The sequence below is a fragment of the Lepisma saccharinum genome, chromosome 26, assembly GCF_977018435.1.
Source record: "Lepisma saccharinum chromosome 26, izLepSacc3.1, whole genome shotgun sequence".
Lineage (NCBI taxonomy): Eukaryota > Metazoa > Arthropoda > Insecta > Zygentoma > Lepismatidae > Lepisma > Lepisma saccharinum.
In genome coordinates, this window is record NC_139254.1 from 11,472,423 (window position 1) to 11,492,170 (window position 19,748).

Genomic DNA, 19,748 nt, shown 5'->3' on the forward strand with positions numbered 1-19,748 from the left:
AATGTCTGCATATGTCCATAAAAATAAGCGGGCATTTCAGGCCGCAAATGTCGGCATCTCCGTCAGTGCTGCCCGCCACGCTTCTCCCGATCTCTCGGCTGCAGATCGAAATGGACGCACTGTATATACGCGGAGATCTGGCAACATGGCCCTCGGTTGCCATGGCAAACGATGCTGCCATCTGTTATCGAAAAATTACCACAAAATTGCCTTTAGTATGGCCTTGAACATATAATTTATTCATTAACACAAGATTGGATTAAAAGTAATTAATTCTTGCACCATAGTGGCCATCCCAAAAAAGGTTCTACCGGTAAAAGCATAAATAGCTATGCAATATATTCTATTATATGACTGACTCGATCATATTGCTGCAGATTTTAAAATTCGGCTACCAACAGTGCAAATTTATAATGGCATGCTTATGAGAATGAAAAAAACATATACTGCACTCATTATTTTAAAAAAAGGTAATGGCAATTGGAAATTTCCATAAGTGAACTTGAATTGTTTTCAGGTGCCATGGCAACCAGGTATCCTGCATCTATTTACTCTTAGTCCCAGATGCCCATTTCATTAGAGGCTGGGTGAATGCCAGAACTACTTGGAAAATTCCAACCTTAGCTCATCCACCCTGGTAATCAAATCCAGGTGTCAGATGGCCTATCAACTGGCCCACTGACACTGCATGTTAAAAAAAAGGCACAAGGCAAAATCTGCTTTTCTGACTCACCACAACCAGATCAGAGAGCTCCGATAAGGGATCCTCCAGTCCATGCTGGGCCAAGAAGCAAATGTATGCTCCAACAGCCACAGGGTCGTTTTCCACTTGGCATGCTTGTCGTAAAGCCTGGACAATCTGCTGCCGGACAACATCAAAATGGGGAAGTGCAGGGAGTTGCCTTAGCAACCATGCATGGTGATAGGCGTCCCCATCCTGCTCGACCTCCATGGCCTCCTCCTCCACAGACTGTGGTAGGGATGACAGCACCATCTTCAAACCCTGAATTACAAAAAGAGTCAAAAGAATTATATTAAGATTCTCATTGCATAAGTAGTATGGCTACTTTCATCTGTAATTTACAATGGAGCATATCAACAACGAAATGTATGATTGCTTGTTTGTTCGTATGTAAAATATTATAACGGGTACATCGGCATTGATGCTACTTGCACCCTAATATGGGGACTAGGCTTTTTAGGCAAAAACAACATAGTACAGTAGAACGACGATTATCCGAAGTAATTGGGGGACATGGGTGTTCGGAAAACTGGTTTGTTCGGATAATCGAACTGTACATGTTTATTTGTCAAAAAGAAGTACTGTACAGTAAATTTATTCATAAAAACAGGCATCTCTTTAAGTATGTATTACAAAGTAACGTACAAAGGCAACTTTAGTAGGAATATATAGTATGTGGTACAGTTTATTAAACAAAAATATGTACATATTACATACGCATTTTGCATGAACAATACACACAGTACACAAAATTAACGTTTAAAAAAATCCTTTATTTTGGTCTGTCTAAGCAAGCCTACACGCTTACGAGCAGCTAAGTCACGTACTTTTTTCATTACAGATATCTGAAAGTGAGCGAGTACACAGTTCGGTTAAGCGGTCGTTTGGTTGACCGACGTTCGGATAATCGACGCTCTACTGTAATTAAAAGAACAAATATATTTGAGGTGAAAATATAATCAAGAACACATTAAATTGATTGATTGATTGATTGATTTAGTTTATTTTACTTCGCGTTTTGTGCCTCTTGGCTAATTTGCGAAGATGGGGATGAGTGATGAAATGATGAAATTGATGAATGGACATTCACAAACAACCAAGCCCGACCAGGATTCGAACCCGGGACCCTTGGCGTCGCAGCGCGATGTGCTAACCACTCGGCCACAGGGAACATTAAAACACAGCCCAAAGCTAAAAATCAGTACTCTGGTGATAAAACTGGACAACACACAACTCTGTAGAGGCACAGCCTCAAGCATGCGAATGTACTACATTAAGAGAGGCTGATGGCCTCCCGGATGGCATAGAGGTAATGTCGTCGCCTTGTAATTAAAGGCTCCTGGGTTTGATACCTGGTGGAGGCACATTGCACAGTAGTTCGGATCCCACTTTAAACTGTAGGTCCAGTCTCGATTAGCCTTTCTGTGCATAACTCAAACAAGACAGAGGCTGATTTTTGGGTGTCTTCAAATAAACACCTCTTTCACCACAGAATAAAATCTAAACAAATCAAGAACATTAGGACCCTTAGTGAATCAGCAAGCAATGATGATATGGCAGGTGAGAGGTATGAGCATGAGACTCAAGAATGTGCAGTATAATACATTTCTACATGCTAGTGACAATGGTTCTTTATTAGTATGCATTGTTAATTGGACATTTTCCATTGTCTAGTGCTCGTATCTATACTTACTCTACCACTATGTTTCGACTGAGCACCATTTCTCTTGTCTTGAGGTGAACAAATTTATTTTTGCCAGCAGTGGGGATTGAACATATAACAAAGCTGTGATTTTTACTACAAATCCAATGAGTAGAGGCATGCATATTTCATTTTTGACGAAAACACGAAATGTGAAATAACACATTGTAATGTTAATTTTTCATGTTTCTGAAAGGTGTGAAGTGCATTTTCCTACCCTTTGTCACGAAATGATGCGAAATGAACTGCAAAATGTGAAAAAGACTCTTAAATATGAAATTTACCGTTTATATACCAACGTGACACTTTCTGAAGTCTGAAGTATCCTTTGAGTTATGCAATTCACGGAAAATTGATTAATTCTGCTGTAAATATTTGAGAAGCAAAAATGGACCCCTTTATATAGGAAAAATCTTAATATTCTGGTAATGATTTAATGTGCTATTAGAAGGTATATGTTTATTTTGTATAATAGTGCAGTTTTGTAAATCAAATTTGGTATTATATTCACATTTTTAAAACCAAAATGTAATTTTATATACCGCTATAACAGCGAAATTTCATTTTATTTACCGCTTTTGAACGCAAAATTGACTCTTGTTTTTATACCGAAATTTTGCATTTTTATTTATGTTACCAATGAGCAACTACTTCACGTTTCCCCTTGGAATTGTTTTCTGCTTTTTCTATATTTAAGTTACTATTTCTATTTTCTGACAAGAGAGGACCATATTTGCTTGAATTTTACATTGGGATGTCTTGTAGGGTTCTGAGCCAGGAGTGTGAATGCTGCTTCATATCCTTATGATTGGTAGTAAAAATCACAGCTCAATCATTTATTGGCTCCGCCACCGGCATAAAGAAAGATTTGATTTTTGTTATTTAGCATCACACTTCTGTCACTAACTCTCTAGCCTTCTTAAACCCGAAGGTTTATGGCTGCAGCAACACAAGCCTTCCATCTGTCCCTTTCCTGGGCAAGATCAATCCAATCTTTTTCCAGCCTTAAAAATTTCCTTTAGGTCCATCTCAAAGTTATCCCTTCCTACAGGTCTCTTACCATCAGGTTTCCCAATATGAATCCTGTAAAACTCTTATTTTCTGTCCCATTCATGCCTGCCTGCCACCCAAAAGTCTTCTTGATTTAATTATTCTAATAATACGTGGGTTGGAAATTTAATAGTGGCAACACTGCTGTACATATGCCATGAAATGGAACCAATGCTTCTCTCTTATACCAAATGTTAGTTTGATACCTAACCTTCCTCCCAATAAATGGACTCTTCCTTCCAACACTAGGCGCATGCGCAGTGACGAGAGAGATAGAGTATCGTTGGAGTTGGATCTAAAGTTGTATAGTCAGAACCCCACTAATGTGAAAGCTCTTGTGATTCTCGGCATACCTCCAGGACAGACCATCAATGCGCAGTATTACTGTTCATTTTTGACCTGCGTTGCAAAAGAAGAGGGGACACTTTCTGCTGAATCCTCCCATAATTTTGCAGGACAATGCTCGGGTGCATGTAGCGCAACCTGTGGCTCATTTGTTATCTCAATGGGGCTGGCAGATGCTCTACCAGTCCCTGTGACTTTGATTTGATCCCTAAGATGAAGCTTCCGAACTGGTCCAGAGATTCTTCATGCAATAGACCACTCCATTCAAAACACTAACAGAACAGGCACTGCTATAGAAATACTACGACTTCCACATCGCTGGCAATGGTTGGGTTGTACACAATGCTGTGACTACATCAAAGGGCTGTAAAAGCTTCACAGAGGTATCTGTTTCGTATCATTCGACAATAGTTGCCACTATTAAATTTCCAACCCACGTATCTGGACAATCACTTTTCTGTCATTTTTGGCTAATTGCAATGATGAGTGATGATTGACTGATTGATTTGGTTTATTTTGCTTTTCTGCCACTTTTTCCTCATCACAAAGATGAGGACGAGTGTTGAAATTGATAAAGAGAAATTCACAAAGAACACCCACGTCCAGACTGGCATTGGAACCTTGGATCCCTGGCATCGTACATACTACATTGTGCTAACCACTGCACCATGGAGATCGAAATAAAGAGAGATGTTCACCTAAAGACAAGAGGAGGTGCTCTGTCAAAACATAGTGTTAGACTAGGTAGAAATATAATAATATGCTGCACATGGTGTGTGTCTGTATCTTGCATCACATGCAATCAGAGGCATATTCTTGGTGCATGCGATGCATGCGTTAATTGTGGGAAAATAATTATTACTTTCTTTCACTTCAGATCCAAGAAATGTAATATAAGCTTAGTTGAGCGCTCTCGTGTAAAATAAATACTTCTCCTATATGAAGAAATTAGAATGTAGAAATGCCCATTAATGTCGTAGCAGAGCAAGCTGTCGGATGGACCTCATCAGCGAAGGAAGATTTTAACGTGAGCAAGCGCTGCTCGCGTTACTTCTTCCCTCCCCTCTCCGCTTCTTCCCCTTACAATGCGTGAAGCGTGAATATCGCATTGGCTGCATGCAGGGAGGTGACAGATACAGAGAAGAGTATGCTTGTTGTTTTGTTAAACAAAGAGCAGTGGCAGCGATCGATTTTTCTCCTTGGAGGTGCAGTGCAATGCACACTTAGTTTAAAGTTTGGGTTATTTTTATTTCTGGGCCTCTTTTAAAGTTCCACATGACTTAGTGCTGTATTTTCCCGAAATATTTAAAAATTGACGGAAAATGAAACAGAGGCTGTTATACAGGACCTAATTCAAAAAACCATTAAACTTTCGCTCTTTCTCGGAAAAACAAGAAATAGTTAAAAATGATAGACCTTGCCCTTCTTTAACCGACCTGTGTAGTAATCATAAGGATAAGAAACAGGAGTATGTAAGACATTTTCAAACTGCGCAATACCAGAAAACTAGCTGGTTAGCAGGTTGTGATGTTACAGAGAGGTTGTTCTGTTGGCCTTGTCTATTGTTTAGTGTTGATAGCACAAGTGTGTGGACTAAGGATGGATTTAGCAATTTTACCGTACTATCGGTTTCTATCTCAAGACATGAAAAATCTCTCGGTCATATTGTGAATCTGCAATGTAAAATATAAACTGTTTATAAATATCAAGTGATTTTATAAGTTTATGAAGACTTCCGCATCAGACATCAAACCTGGTGAGTTTTAAACTTTTATTATCCATATTTCATTACTTTATATGTTATACAATATTTAGTAATGTTCATGTTATCCCAATTCCATAATATATATGTTTTAAAACAATTGTGTACAGCATGCCCTTTATGAAAATCCAGGACCGCCACCGAATGCAATTCTATTGAAGCTCTCTGTGGAGACAAACCTTAATAGCCTGGCTTCTGCTGGACATCTGAGGGGAGCTAAGCCTTCGAAGGAAATACTCCAAAACTTCGCATGATGCCTGCGGATCTTGGGAAGCATCTGTCACTAGTGTCTGCAGGTGCTGCAGCAACTGCTGCTGCTTGTAATGTTTCTCCTGAGCCTTGTTCTGCTGTTGCTGTTGGTCGTTGCCTGAGCGACTTGCTTCGTCCGAGTCGATACTCTGCATTCCGCCACTCAGCAGGAATTCACACAGGCACTGGACTGGGAGGTGGCTGCAAAAAATAAACAGATATTCAGCTTTGTATTATTGTCCATGTTGCAATATTCATCATTGATTTGTAATAAAATAATTTACAATGTACCTTACATTGTTGTAATAGTTACTGTGATATAGTTGGTAGGGCATCTGAATGCCATATGGGAGACCTGGATTTGATTCCAAGTGTTGGTGATCTAAGGTTGGAATTTTTCCAGCCTTGTCCCTGCATAAAGTTGCTCTGGGGTTCACCCAGCCTGAAATAAATGGTATCTGGGTGCAACCCTGGTGAGCAAAGGTGGCCAGAAAATGGTGCAGATTACATCACCTCCAAAAATGACTGCAATCAAAAATTTGTGGGCCTTACTCTAAATGTGCCCTCATGGCGAGGTGCAATGTGCACGGGCTTTGCCTTACCTTACTTATAGTGGTGCACTACCAAGACCCACTCAACATTTTGAGTATTAGGAAATAGTTAAAATATGCTTCAGATGATTAAAGATGACACAAAAAGAACTTATATGCTTGATTAAAAAGGTAAAAAATATGGACAAAAGCTACACTTTATGGGAATTTTCACATCGAAGTGACAAATGATTCAACCACAAATCATAATAACCACTGTATATCCTGTCTGTTTGGTTTGGTTTGAGTTGTTGTCCACTTTATGCACAGTAAGGCTAATCGGGACTGGACCTACAGTTTAAAGTGGGATCCGAACCACTTGTGCCTCCACCGGGTATCGAACCCGGGACCTCTTGATTACAAGGCAATGACGCTACCACTGCACCATGGAGGAGGCCCTGTATATCCTGTCTGTAAGAAGCACTCACTGAGTATGCACTATCAACGGATCAAGACAACATGATGCACACAAAAGAAATACCTCTGTCCAAGTGACACCCAAGCTATACATGCCACTTTGGTGTGAAGGGTTGCATTTATTTTTGAAAGTTTGTTTCCAATGACAATTGTCGGTTCAGTCTGAAATTTTCCCTATATTTCAGCAGCATAAGAGCAACTTAATTGGCCCTTGCTTCTCCAACAAAAAAACACCTACCTCAGAGCACCTTCTGAATTTTCCACCAGGTCAGCAAGCCATGGCATCGACTGAGAAGCACCTTGACGCTGGATGATATCCAAGAGGAAGTCTGGGTGCCTGCTGCGACACAGGAGATGCCCCATTCGATGAGTGGCGTTTAGAGCTTTGAGCTGCTCCAACACAGACTGTGGGGGTTTACGAGCCGTGCCGGTTGGGTCCATGGTTATTAGCTGCAAGGGATATATTGACTGTAAAGTTATGTTTACTATGATTTCTAATAGCTACAAACAAGATTTACAAAGTATCAAAAGATAACTGGTTGGCAGGTATGTATAGGAAGATAATATATTTGAATCAATTCATTAATTATTTTATCATGTAGTTTTTCGTTCTGGAATGAATTTGCCACTTCGACCCACAAGCCAGTACATGCTGGAGGAAGCTGCGAGAAAGGTAGCTAAATAGATTGGGATACAAAAACTATGTAAAAAAAATGAATAGTAAATTGAATTGAATATGTTTACACCACTTCATGAAACATGAAAGGCTTCACAATGTTATTAGCTAGGGAGAAAGATCTAAAATTAATGTTAAACTGTGGGCCAGTCTTTGGTTATTAAAAATAACTGACTTGATATTGATACCCCTAAGCATTTTCCATTCATCTGCAAATTATGAAAGCTTGAAGGGAAAAAATTATCTCCAACAAGCTTATTTGAACATTTCGATCTGTACTCAAAACTGGATAAATTAAAGTTAGAATTAGAATTTCTTTATTCATGGGCGAAGTTAAGCCTGTGGCTGCTCTACCACTTAACCTGCAAAATCTAGTACAATAAAACAAACAAAATACAATTTCTACTATAACATAAGAATTCCATTCCATTTTCACTTCTAAATATTTCAGTAGTAACACTCTAAAAAGACAAACAATTATTAGTCATTCACACACATTAAAGTAATTATGAATTATAATGAATGAATTATAATTATGCATTCACTAATTAACACACTATAAGGATAAAGACAATTTTACGCATTCACACACATCAAAGTAATTGTGATTTACAATGAATGAATTATAATTATGCATTCAGTAATTAACACTAAACAGATAAATACAATTTTACTCATTCACACATATCAAAGTAATTATGAATTATAATTATGCATTCAGTAATTAACACTCTAAAAAGATGAAGACAAGTTTAATCGTTCACACACACGAAAATGTTCATCTATCTGCTCAATTTTTTGTTTGATTTCAACGTAAGCATGCTCAATCTAGTCATGTGTACTGAGGCTCTGTCCCTGATCATGTAGAAGTACTTTTGTTACTGCCCTTTTAAAGCTGTTGTATGTCGCACACGAGGTAGCATCTGGTGGCAGCGCATTTCAACAATATGCAGAAGCCGCTTTGAAGGATGATAGGAATATGGATTTTGAGAATCTGTCCAGATGAAGTTTCTTAGTGTGTCGAGTCCTGTCTAAATTGGAGTCTGTCGTATAAGTATATCGGCATTTTTGTTTGCAGAAGACAAGTTTAATCGTTCACACACACGAAAATGTTCATCTATCTGCTCAATTTTTTGTTTGATTTCAACGTAAGCATGCTCAATCTAGTCATGTGTACTGAGGCTCTGTCCCTGATCATGTAGAAGTACTTTTGTTACTGCCCTTTTAAAGCTGTTGTATGTCGCACACGAGGTAGCATCTGGTGGCAGCGCATTTCAACAATATGCAGAAGCCGCTTTGAAGGATGATAGGAATATGGATTTTGAGAATCTGTCCAGATGAAGTTTCTTAGTGTGTCGAGTCCTGTCTAAATTGGAGTCTGTCGTATAAGTATATCGGCGTTTTTGTTTGCAGAATTTTGAATATTGTGCAGGCCAGATATAGTTTTCTGTGTCGTGTCATATTCAGCCAATTAACATCATTTAAGCTAAATGAAAAATGTATACAACAATTCTGTACTTTTTGTGCAATTTTAGCCTTCTTTTTTGTTAAATTAATACCGTAAACAATGTCACAGTAATCGAAAATGGGAAGAACTAGAGCTTGCATAAGACACAATTTAACATCAGACGAAAATAAGTGCGATGATTTATAGAGTGACCTAAGTATACCATAATCTTTTGAACTCTGAGACGTTATGTGGCTTTGCCAGTCAAGTTTCTGATTAAATATCACACCTAAGTTCTTAACAGTTGTGCTGTGCGGGATCCTTACATCATTAATATTAATTGATAACTCATTTATTTGAATCTTATTTAAGGCAGCACTAGAACCAATTAATGTAAAGCAGCATTTACCAGGATTAATTACCAGACCATTACATTTACACCATTTATATATACCATCAAGATCACGGATCAGGAGACCAATTGCTGGTTTTGCATTTTTGGGGTCTACTGGCATCATCACCAGCAGTCTGTGTAACAATGAGGTACACTGTGTTGTACATGCAGGGGTAGGTTGGCGGTGAAGAGGGAATATAGAAAAGGGCCTAGAATACTTCCTTGCACAACCCCTGAGGGTATCGTAAGGGGAGTCAATGTAGATCCTGAGGGAAGCGTCACCGATTGCACTTGACCAGTAAGTTAAGACCGAAACCATTTTATTGCTTCCGGATAAAAGCAGTAGTAACTCATTTTCAAAAGGAGTAGCTGATGAGATACAAGATTAATTGCCTTGGACAAGTCAAGCAACACCAAGACTGCAGCCTTACTTTCGGTTAGCGTTTGTAAAATGCAGTCTGTTACTTTCATGAGCGCCGTTGCAGTGCTGTGGAAAGGTTGGAAACCCAACTGTACTGCAGGCAATATTTGATTTTTTTTTCTTGTATGTACGCATTGCTTGCATTATAGAATTTCTGTAAACTACAGGAAAATAATATTTGATTTCTTGTAACAAAACTTTCTATCTGCTTGTACACTGAATAGGCAACATAAGTACAATATCAGCCTCAAAATCTCACCTGTGGTAGCAACAGACTTGTCTGTTCAGTGATCGTGATTTTCGTTGAAGCCGCTGCCAAATGGGACTCAAACTCAAGGATCTGCTGCTTTTCAAGTACTGCAATTTGAAGCTCCTTCGCTCTGATTTCCTCAACACGTTCACCCATAGCCATTGTTGGTGGTGGAAATGAAAAATGGCTAGAAAGAAAAAAATATACTATGCTCAAATTGCATTACAATTAGACATATAACAAAAGTTGTTCAATTCGTACATTGCTCTGTGGTCTACAAGCACTAGAAAATATAAACTCTCTGGAAATTCTAAACCTGAAGATTTATTTCTGCAGAAGTGTATCATCTGTCCTTATCTTGGGCACAATAAATTCAATTTTAATCATCCTTAACAATTTCATTTCCATCCAACGTAATATCGCCATTCAATGTTCATTGTGAACTTTAAAAAAAATAAAAAATGCTTGTAACAACCATACAATGAAAGAAAAATTCTAAAATACAAGCAATACATACAACAAGAAATAAAATATCTACACATATGGTTTCAAGATTTGATAAATTAATTATTTAACATATTAATAAACATATGCAGTTTCTCATGAACATGCAATCCAGCAGTAACAGGGTAAGTGTTCTCGAAGTGATTTCATGCTCTATTTTCAAATAAAATAGTCTCCTCTTCTGTTCAGTTTCCAACGTAGCAACTTCTCATAGATATATCAGCTTTTTTTAATGACCTGGCAGCATATGTAAATGTCCACATGTTTGTGTTCATGTGTACATATACGAGGGTGTACTCTCCATGACACTTAATACTTTTGTCCAACTGTGATTCCATTCTTGGAAACATTTTTTAAACTCATCTGTTGTGATGGCTGACAGCTCCTTCCTAGTTTTTTCTTTACCTCTTCTACGTCGTCAAATCGCTGTCCCTTCATGTCCCTCTTCATTCGGGGAAACAAAAAAAGTCGCACAGAGAGAGGTCAGGTGAGTAAGGGGTGTGGGGCAAGAGAGTCATGCTGTTTTTTGCCAAAAACTTGCGCACTTTTTGCTGGTCACTCAGATCCCAAAGCACAAACTTCGCAGCGACCCTTCTCATTCCCAAATCTTCCATTAAAATTTGCTGAACCGAGCTCCAAGATAGTCCAGATAATGTCCCCAGCTCTTCAATGGTCCGTCATCGGTCTTCAAGCACAAGTTCACGAATTTTGTTGACATTTTTGTATGTTCTGGAAGTTGACGGACGTCCGTTTTTTGTTTTTTTTTGGGTACCCCCTTGTATAAAAGCTCATGCTCAGTTTCTGAGAATTTGCTCTTTTCTACTCATATTGAAATGGTTTCTTTACTTGAATTTGTTTTTCAGTCCACTTCATGCACAGAAAGGATAATCAGGACTGGACCTAAAGTTTAAAGTGGTATCAGAATCACTATGTGCTCACACCTGATATATTTAACTTTGGATCTCTTGATTACACTGAAACAATGTTACCACTATGCCATCAGGATGCCTCACATCGAAATCAGAGTAAACGGTCACTACTGAAACAGGTACTCCCCGAGGCAGTAGGTGGTTTAGTCAACTACTGAAACAGGTACTCACTGAGGCAGCAAGAGGTTCAGTCACAACTGAAACAAGTACTCCCTGAGGCAGCAGGTGGTTTTGGTCACTACTGAAACAGGTACTCCCCTGAGGCAGTAGGTGGTTCGGTCACTACTGAAACAAGTACTCCCTGAGGCAGCAAGAGGTTCAGTCACAACTGAAACAATGCTCCCTGAGGCAGCAGGTGGTTTTGGTCACTACTGAAACAGGTACTCCCTGAGGCAGTAGGTGGTTCGGTCACTACTGAAACAGGTACTCCCTGAGGCAGTAGGTGGTTCAGTCACTACTGAAACAAGTACTCCCTGAGGCAGTAGGTGGTTCAGTCACAACTGAAACAAGTACTCCCTGAGGCAGCAGGTGGTTTTGGTCAGTACTGAAACAGGTACTCCCCTGAGGCAGTAGGTGGTTCGGTCACTACTGAAACAAGTACTCCCTGAGGCAGCAAGAGGTTCAGTCACAACTGAAACAAGTACTCCCTGAGGCAGCAGGTGGTTCAGTCACTACTGAAACAAGTACTCCCTGAGGCAGCAAGTGGTTCAGTCACAACTGAAACAAGTGCTCCCTGAGGCAGCAGGTGGTTTTGGTCACTACTGAAACAGGTACTCCCTGAGGCAGTAGGTGGTTCGGTCACTACTGAAACAGATACTCCCTGAGGCAGCAGGTGGTTCAGTCACTACTGAAACAAGTGATCCCAAAAGGAAGCAGGTGGTTTTGGTCACTACTGAAACAGGTACTCCCTGAGGCAGTAGGTGGTTCGGTCACTACTGAAACAAGTACTCCCTGAAGCAGCAAGAGGTTCAGTCACAACTGAAACAAGTGCTCCCTGAGGCAGCAGGTGGTTTTGGTCACTACTGAAACAGGTACTCCCTGAGGCAGTAGGTGGTTCGGTCACTACTGAAACAGATACTCCCTGAGGCAGCAGGTGGTTCAGTCACTACTGAAACAAGTACTCCCTGAGGCAGCAAGAGGTTCAGTCACAACTGAAACAAGTACTCCCTGAGGCAGCAGGTGGTTCAGTCACTACTGAAACAAGTACTCCCTGAGGCAGCAAGTGGTTCAGTCACAACTATAACAAGTACTCCCTGAGGCAGCTGGTGGTTTTGGTCACTACTGAAACAGGTACTCCCTGAGGCAACAGGTGGTTCAGTCACTACTGAAACAAGTACTCCCTGAGGCAGCAAGAGGTTCAGTCACAACTGAAACAAGTGCTCCCTGAGGCAGCAGGTGGTTTTGGTCACTACTGAAACAGGTACTCCCTGAGGCAGCAGGTGGTTCAGTCACTACTGAAACAAGTACTCCCTGAGGCAGCAAGTGGTTCAGTCACAACTAAAACAAGTACTCCCTGAGGCAGCTGGTGGTTTTGGCCACTACTGAAACAGGTACTCCCTGAGGCAGCAGGTGGTTTTGGTCACTACTGAAACAGGTACTCCCTGAGGCAGCAGGTGGTTCAGTCACTACTGAAACAAGTACTCCCTGAGGCAGCAAGTGGTTCAGTCACAACTGAAACAAGTACTCCCTGAGGCAGCAGGTGGTTTTGGTCACTACGGAAACAGGTACTCCCAGAGGCAGTAGGTGGTTGTCACCACTGAAACAAGTACTCCCTGAGGCAGCAAGTGGTTCAGTCACAACTGAAACAAGTACTCTTTGAGGCAGCAGGTGGTTTTGGTCACTACTGAAACAGGTACTCCCTGAGGCAGTAGGTGGTTCAGTCACTACTGAAACAAGTACTCCCTGATGCAGCAAGTGGTTGAGTCACAACTGAAACAAGTACTCCCTGAGGCAGTAGGTGGTTCGGTCACTACTGAAACAAGTACTCCCTGAGGCAGCAAGAGGTTCAGTCACAACTGAAACAAGTGCTCCCTGAGGTAGCAGGTGGTTTTGGTCACTACTGAAACAGGTACTCCCTGAGGCAGTAGGTGGTTTGGTCACTACTGAAACAAGTACTGCCTGAGGCAGCAAGAGGTTCAGTCACAACTGAAACAAGTACTCCCTGAGGTATCAGGTGGTTTTGGTCACTACTGAAACAGGTACTCCCTGAGGCAGTAGGTGGTTCGGTCACTACTGAAACAAGTACTCCCTGAGGCAGCAAAAGGTTGTCACAACTGAAACAAGTGCTCCCTGAGGCAGCAGGTGGTATTGGTCACTACTGAAACAGGTACTCCCTGAGGCAGTAGGTGGTTCGGTCACTACTGAAACAGATACTCCCTGAGGCAGCATGTGGTTCAGTCACTACTGAAACAAGTACTCCCTGAGGCAGCAAGAGGTTCAGTCACAACTGAAACAAGTACTCCCTGAGGCAGCAGGTGGTTCAGTCACTACTGAAACAAGTACTCCCTGAGGCAGCAAGTGGTTCAGTCACAACTAAAACAAGTACTCCCTGAGGCAGTTGGTGGTTTGGTCACAACTGAAACAAGTACTCCCTGAGGCAGCAGGTGGATCAGTCACTACTGAAACAAGTACTCCCTGAGGCAGCAAGTGGTTCAGTCACAACTGAAACAAGTACTCCCTGAGGCAGCAGGTGGTTTCGGTTACTACTGAAACAGGTACTCCCTGAGGCAGTAGGTGGTTCAGTCACTACTGAAACAAGTACTCCCTGAGGCAGCAAGTGGTTCAGTCACAACTGAAACAAGTACTCCCTGAGGCAGCAGGTGGTTTTGGTCACTACTGAAACAGGTACTCCCTGAGGCAGCAGGTGGTTTTGGTCACTACTGAAACAAGTACTCCCTGATGCAGCAAGTGGTTCAGTCACAACTGAAACAAATGCTCCCTGAAGCAGAAGGTGGTTTTGGTCACTACTGAAACAGGTACTCCCTGAGGCAGTAGGTGGTTCAGTCACTACTGAAACAAGTACTCCCTGATGCAGCAAGTGGTTCAGTCACAACTGAAACAAGTGCTCCCTGAGGCAGAAGGTGGTTTTGGTCACTACTGAAACAAGTACTCCCTGAGACAGTAGGTGGCTCAGTCACTACTGAAACAGGTACTCCCTGAGGCAGCAGGTGGTTCAGTCACTACTGAAACAAGTAATCCCTGAGGCAGCAAGTGGTTCAGTCACAACTGAAACAAGTACTCCCTGAGGCAGCAAGTGGTTCAGTCACAACTGAAACAAGTACTCCCTGAGGAAGCAGGTGGTTTTGGTCACTACTGAAACAGGTACTCCCTGAGGCAGTAGGTGGTTCAGTCACTACTGAAACAAGTACTCCCTGATGCAGCAAGTGGTTCAGTCACAACTGAAACAAGTGCTCCCTGAGGCAGAAGGTGGATTTGGTCACTACTGAAACAGGTACTCCCTGAGACAGTAGGTGGTTCAGTCACTACTGAAACAGGTACTCCCTGATGCAGTAGGTGGTTCAGTCACTACTGAAACAAGTGCTCCCTGAGGCAGAAGGTGGTTTTGGTCACTACTGAAACAGGTACTCCCTGAGGCAGTAGGTGGTTCGGTCACTACTGAAACAGATACTCCCTGAGGCAGCAGGTGGTTCAGTCACTACTGAAACAAGTACACCCTGAGGCAGCAAGAGGTTCAGTCACAACTGAAACAAGTACTCCCTGAGGCAGCAAGTGGTTAAGTCACAAATGAAACAAGTACTCCCTGAGGCAGCTGGTGGTTTGGTCACAACTGAAACAAGTACTCCCTGAGGCAGCAGGTGGTTCAGTCACTACTGAAACAAGTACTCCCTGAGGCAGCAGGTGGTTCAGTCACAACTGAAACAGGTACTCCCTGAGGCAGCAGGTGGTTCAGTCACAACTGAAACAGGTACTCCCTGAAGCAGCAGGTGGTTCAGTCACTACTGAAACAGGTACTCCCTGAGGCAGCACATAGTTCAGTCACAACTGAAACAAGTACTCCCTGAGGCAGCAGGTGGTTCAGTCACTATTGAAACAGGTACTCCCTGAGGCAGCATGTAGTTCGGTCACTACTGAAACAGGTACTCCTTAGGCAGCAGGTGGTTCCTGGGTGAGCAACTGTGTTTTTTCTTTGAGTCATATGGAATGGGAAATGTGCTCAAAAAGCTTGAGGAATCAGTAGGTGCTCAGTTTATTCATGTGACTCGCAGAATGACACATTTGTGGAACATTCATACACATACAAGCATATACACTAAAGTCTATACTAGGAGTTGACACACCATATCAAGGAATGGTTACATACACTGCATTTGTTAGAGTGCTTGTAGCTGAATTAATGTGCCAAGTGTAACCAAGACATGTTCATAAAAAATATAATAGTAGGATTCCACTTACTTTGTAATACACATTTCCATGAAAGTGCGAAGTGTGGGGTACTTGCTCCATGCCTCGCTTCCAATAGTAGCTGGGTTGTGGGCTGAAAGCACCAGCAGCATCACCCAAGCTTTCCAGTACAAATTTGAAATGGCCAGCTGTGGTGGACAATACCTGAAATATTTGTATATTACACTTCATTTACTCACAAAAACAGACACAAAAGAAAGATAACTCACTATCAATAGAGTGAAACCCAGATTTTACATTTTCCCATATTACAATTCAATCTTGATAGTCCCAACACAGCAAAATAGTATAAAATTTTCCTCGACTTTACATTTTCCCTGCATTTTAGATTTTTTCAGCTTGATCCCCAGAGGACCTTAAAACTGAGATTCCACTTCATGAAATATATAGATATAGATAATCTACTGACTAGATATTTGATTATTAGTACCACATATTTGTGGTGAATAAAAGATCAAGTTTTCAGTAGAAAAACTCATATTTCAGGACCAAAAGCGGCATATAAAAATGACATTTTGGTGTTAGAATGGTGAATATAATTTAAATTTGATTTAAAAACAATATCCATTGCACAAAATAAATATTTACTTTCAAATAGCACATTTTATGTAGTTATCAGACTATGAAGTATATTCCTGTATAAAGGAGTCAATTCTTGTTACTCAAATTTTTACAGTAAAATTAATCAATATTCTGCAATTTTGCATAACTCACAAAATAATTCAGACTTCAGAAAAGTGTTGTATCTGTAAATAAACTCTATTCTTGCTAGGAAAATGTATCTCACACCTGAACATTACAGCAGACTTCACATTTCATGTTTCCATCAAATACAAAATATTATGAATGTTCCATGAAGAGATTGAATGGTTAATTCAAATCCATATGTAATCAGGTGTCTGTAATAGGGTTTGCTTGAAAAGATTGAGGGATTTAGAAAGCTAAAGATTAGGAATTATAGCTTTATATTCATAGCTATAACAAAATAACTGAATAATTCACAAACTTACAGGCTATTGGTAGAAATATTGGATGGGTAAAATTATGAGCAATTTTACTGATAAACCACTATGCCTATATGAACTGATATCGGGAGATTATCAATAAATCTTCCCCATCCGCAAATTTTTAGGGAGATTATCAATAAATCTTCCCCATCCGCAAATTTTTAGGGAGATTATCAATAAATCTTCCCCATCCACAAATTTTTAATTCATATCGCATTTTACATAATATTTCTGCCTAATTAGACTAATCACGATAATGATGATGAATGATGTAATTAAATGATATTGATGAAGGGATCCTCACATACTAACAACCATGTCAGGAGTCAAACCTGATACCGTGATAATATCACGAGTCCAACATTATATGTGGTCGACCACTGAGGTGACATTAATGTTAACCAATTTTACTTTTTTTAAAATCTATTTTATTTCACTAATTTGAAATAAGATTAAAGGAAGTTCTGTGATTATTAAATAATTTATTGACAACTGAGCTGTATTGCTATGAACTGGGATACTATTTGGACAAGTATTGCGAGGAACTTACCCTGCAGGTAGAGTAATGTTTTCTGGATGGTGATATGCACACAAGTTAAAGATGAGATCAATTATTTCAAGCTTGTCAACCTCCAGCATTGGGAAACCTTCACTCGGTAGTGCTGCAGTCCTTTTCAACAGCTGATCTGCTAGTTCCAGAACATCAGGGGCTGAGAGAGGGTGTTCCTGGAATAAATAAATATGACAATGGTATTTACGTTGTATAGGCATCTTAAATGTGAAATTATTTTAAAATTTTACTGTGTGTCTTTGAGTAAAGCAGACAATGCCACAAGATCATAAATATACAGGGTAAATCAAATTAATGGTGCAAAAAGAAACCATACCTGTGACTGCTCTAATGAATTTAATTCACAATTATGATATTCATAATTGGGAAAAGAGAGACACGGTAGTATATAAATACAGAGAAACTAGTACTCACTTTTATCTGTGAAGCTGTTTTTTCTTCTTTTTCGATTAATTCAGTGGCCACTGCTACCATCCTTGTTGGAACTTGCTGTACTGTTGCTGGCGTGCGTCAGAGAACTACAAACAAAAGAGGCACGCCAGCAACAGTACAGCAAGTTCCAACAAGGATGGTAGCAGTGGCCACTGAAATTAATCGAAAAAGAAGAAAAAACAGCTTCGCGGATAAAAGTGAGTACTAGTTTCTCCGTATTTATAACATGATAGTTTACCTTTCAAGATTTCAAAACAAGCTCGTCATCCGAAATGACAGCATCAGCGAAAGAAAAACCTTATTGTGTGCTAGAATATGCAAAAACATCATCAGTAACAGTTGTTCAGAGACATTTCCGGATGAAATTTGCCAAAGAAGCACCTCACCATCGCAAGGTGGGTGCAACAGTTTGAGGAAATGGGATGCTTATGCAAGGGAGAAATAACAGGATGGCCATCTGTCAAGAATGTTGTAATTTTATTTGTGCCCACATGAAACATCTGTGAATGTCCGTAGAAATGTGTAGTTTGTGTACCAAGTTACTTGATGAGTTGACCTTTCATGTTACATCGATAATTGTGAATTGCATTCATTACAGCAGTCTTCGGTATGGTTTTTCTTCGTACCATTCATTTTGAATTACCCTGCATTATCCCAATTGATCCTTCTGACATTTCATTTTTAAAATAACCATTTCTTACAACTGTCAAAAGACAAATGAATGCATTTACATCAGAGTGTTTCTCCATGTTGCACTTATGTGCTACAGACATACCTTTGAAATCCCTATAATAAATATCCTCAATAGGGTATTCTGCAATACAGGAACTTCAGAAGACAACCTCAGCATCATTGGACGATCACTTTCTATTGGCCAATTATCTTTGTTGTAATACTGCTCGGGCTGCTCCATGAAGAGGACCTGAAAAAAAAATTAACAAAATTAAGTCCCTGATATTTGTAATTTGGTTTTAAAAATGGATACAAGTTAATTAAATATAATAAAGGATAATAAATTAATGAAGAATGAAGTTGAAAGGGATGTTAAAAAGGGGTAAAAATAAGTCCAGGCAATAATAATAAAAATTATAGAGGTTTTGGTAATCTTTATTTTATTTGGCACACCACAGTAAAGGCAAAAATGTTGTGCATGAATTAAATGTATGCAACCTGCACACAAACACAAGTACATCTGGTGGTGGAATCAGCAAAGCGTTCAGCTGATGACATACATGTTGTGTTTCCTTCCCTTCCTCCCTGATGATGAAATTGTGAGGGCTTTAAAGTAAAACTGATATATAGACATGATACACTTTCAAAGGAAAACTTATATGTTAAAATTTATAAGTATGTGGAAATTTGATTTTAAATTTTACACGAGAGCAAGATAAAAAAAAACTTCACCAACCTTAATGTACATTTCAGTGATGCTATCCTTAAGAAAAGGTTTGTCCAAGCAATTTGGTTATATATATTCAGAGAATGAATACATAAATCCTTGAGCTTTTATATCATTAAATTTGTAATGACAAAAAATTCAATAGACCAATGAAACCTATAAACATTACCTTATGCAAAGCATGCACAAAATCTGCCGGACTTGGTTTGTACATTTTTGGAACAATTTCATACAGCCAATAAACAGCATCCCTCTGTATGCTGGCAACCTGCATCTGGAACGTCTGAAAAATGAGATGAACTATCAAATGTAGAGTAATGGAATAGGGCTATATAAATGTCAGGTATCAATATCACACAATATAGGTTAAAATTTAATTGTCAATACCAGCTGGGCTATCCTGATGATTTAGTGATAATGTTGTCACATTGTAATCACG

General features: G+C 39.9%; 1 protein-coding gene across 6 annotated transcripts in view; it reads right to left on the reverse strand.

Annotated features, from left to right (window-relative positions):
* IntS1 (integrator complex subunit 1) overlaps window positions 1–19,748 on the reverse strand; it is a 132,847-nt gene that overhangs the window by 67,880 nt on the left and 45,219 nt on the right. For all 6 annotated transcript variants that reach the window (XM_083112665.1, XM_083112669.1, XM_083112668.1 and 3 more), the window contains exons 9-16: window positions 19,479–19,592; window positions 18,686–18,832; window positions 17,458–17,633; window positions 15,892–16,044; window positions 10,055–10,232; window positions 7,096–7,307; window positions 5,781–6,051; window positions 734–1,003 (exon numbers count right to left, since the gene is read on the reverse strand). In XM_083112665.1, coding sequence (XP_082968791.1) covers window positions 734–1,003; window positions 5,781–6,051; window positions 7,096–7,307; window positions 10,055–10,232; window positions 15,892–16,044; window positions 17,458–17,633; window positions 18,686–18,832; window positions 19,479–19,592 — 1,521 coding nt within the window. The remainder of the gene's footprint in view (window positions 1–733; window positions 1,004–5,780; window positions 6,052–7,095; window positions 7,308–10,054; window positions 10,233–15,891; window positions 16,045–17,457; window positions 17,634–18,685; window positions 18,833–19,478; window positions 19,593–19,748) is intronic.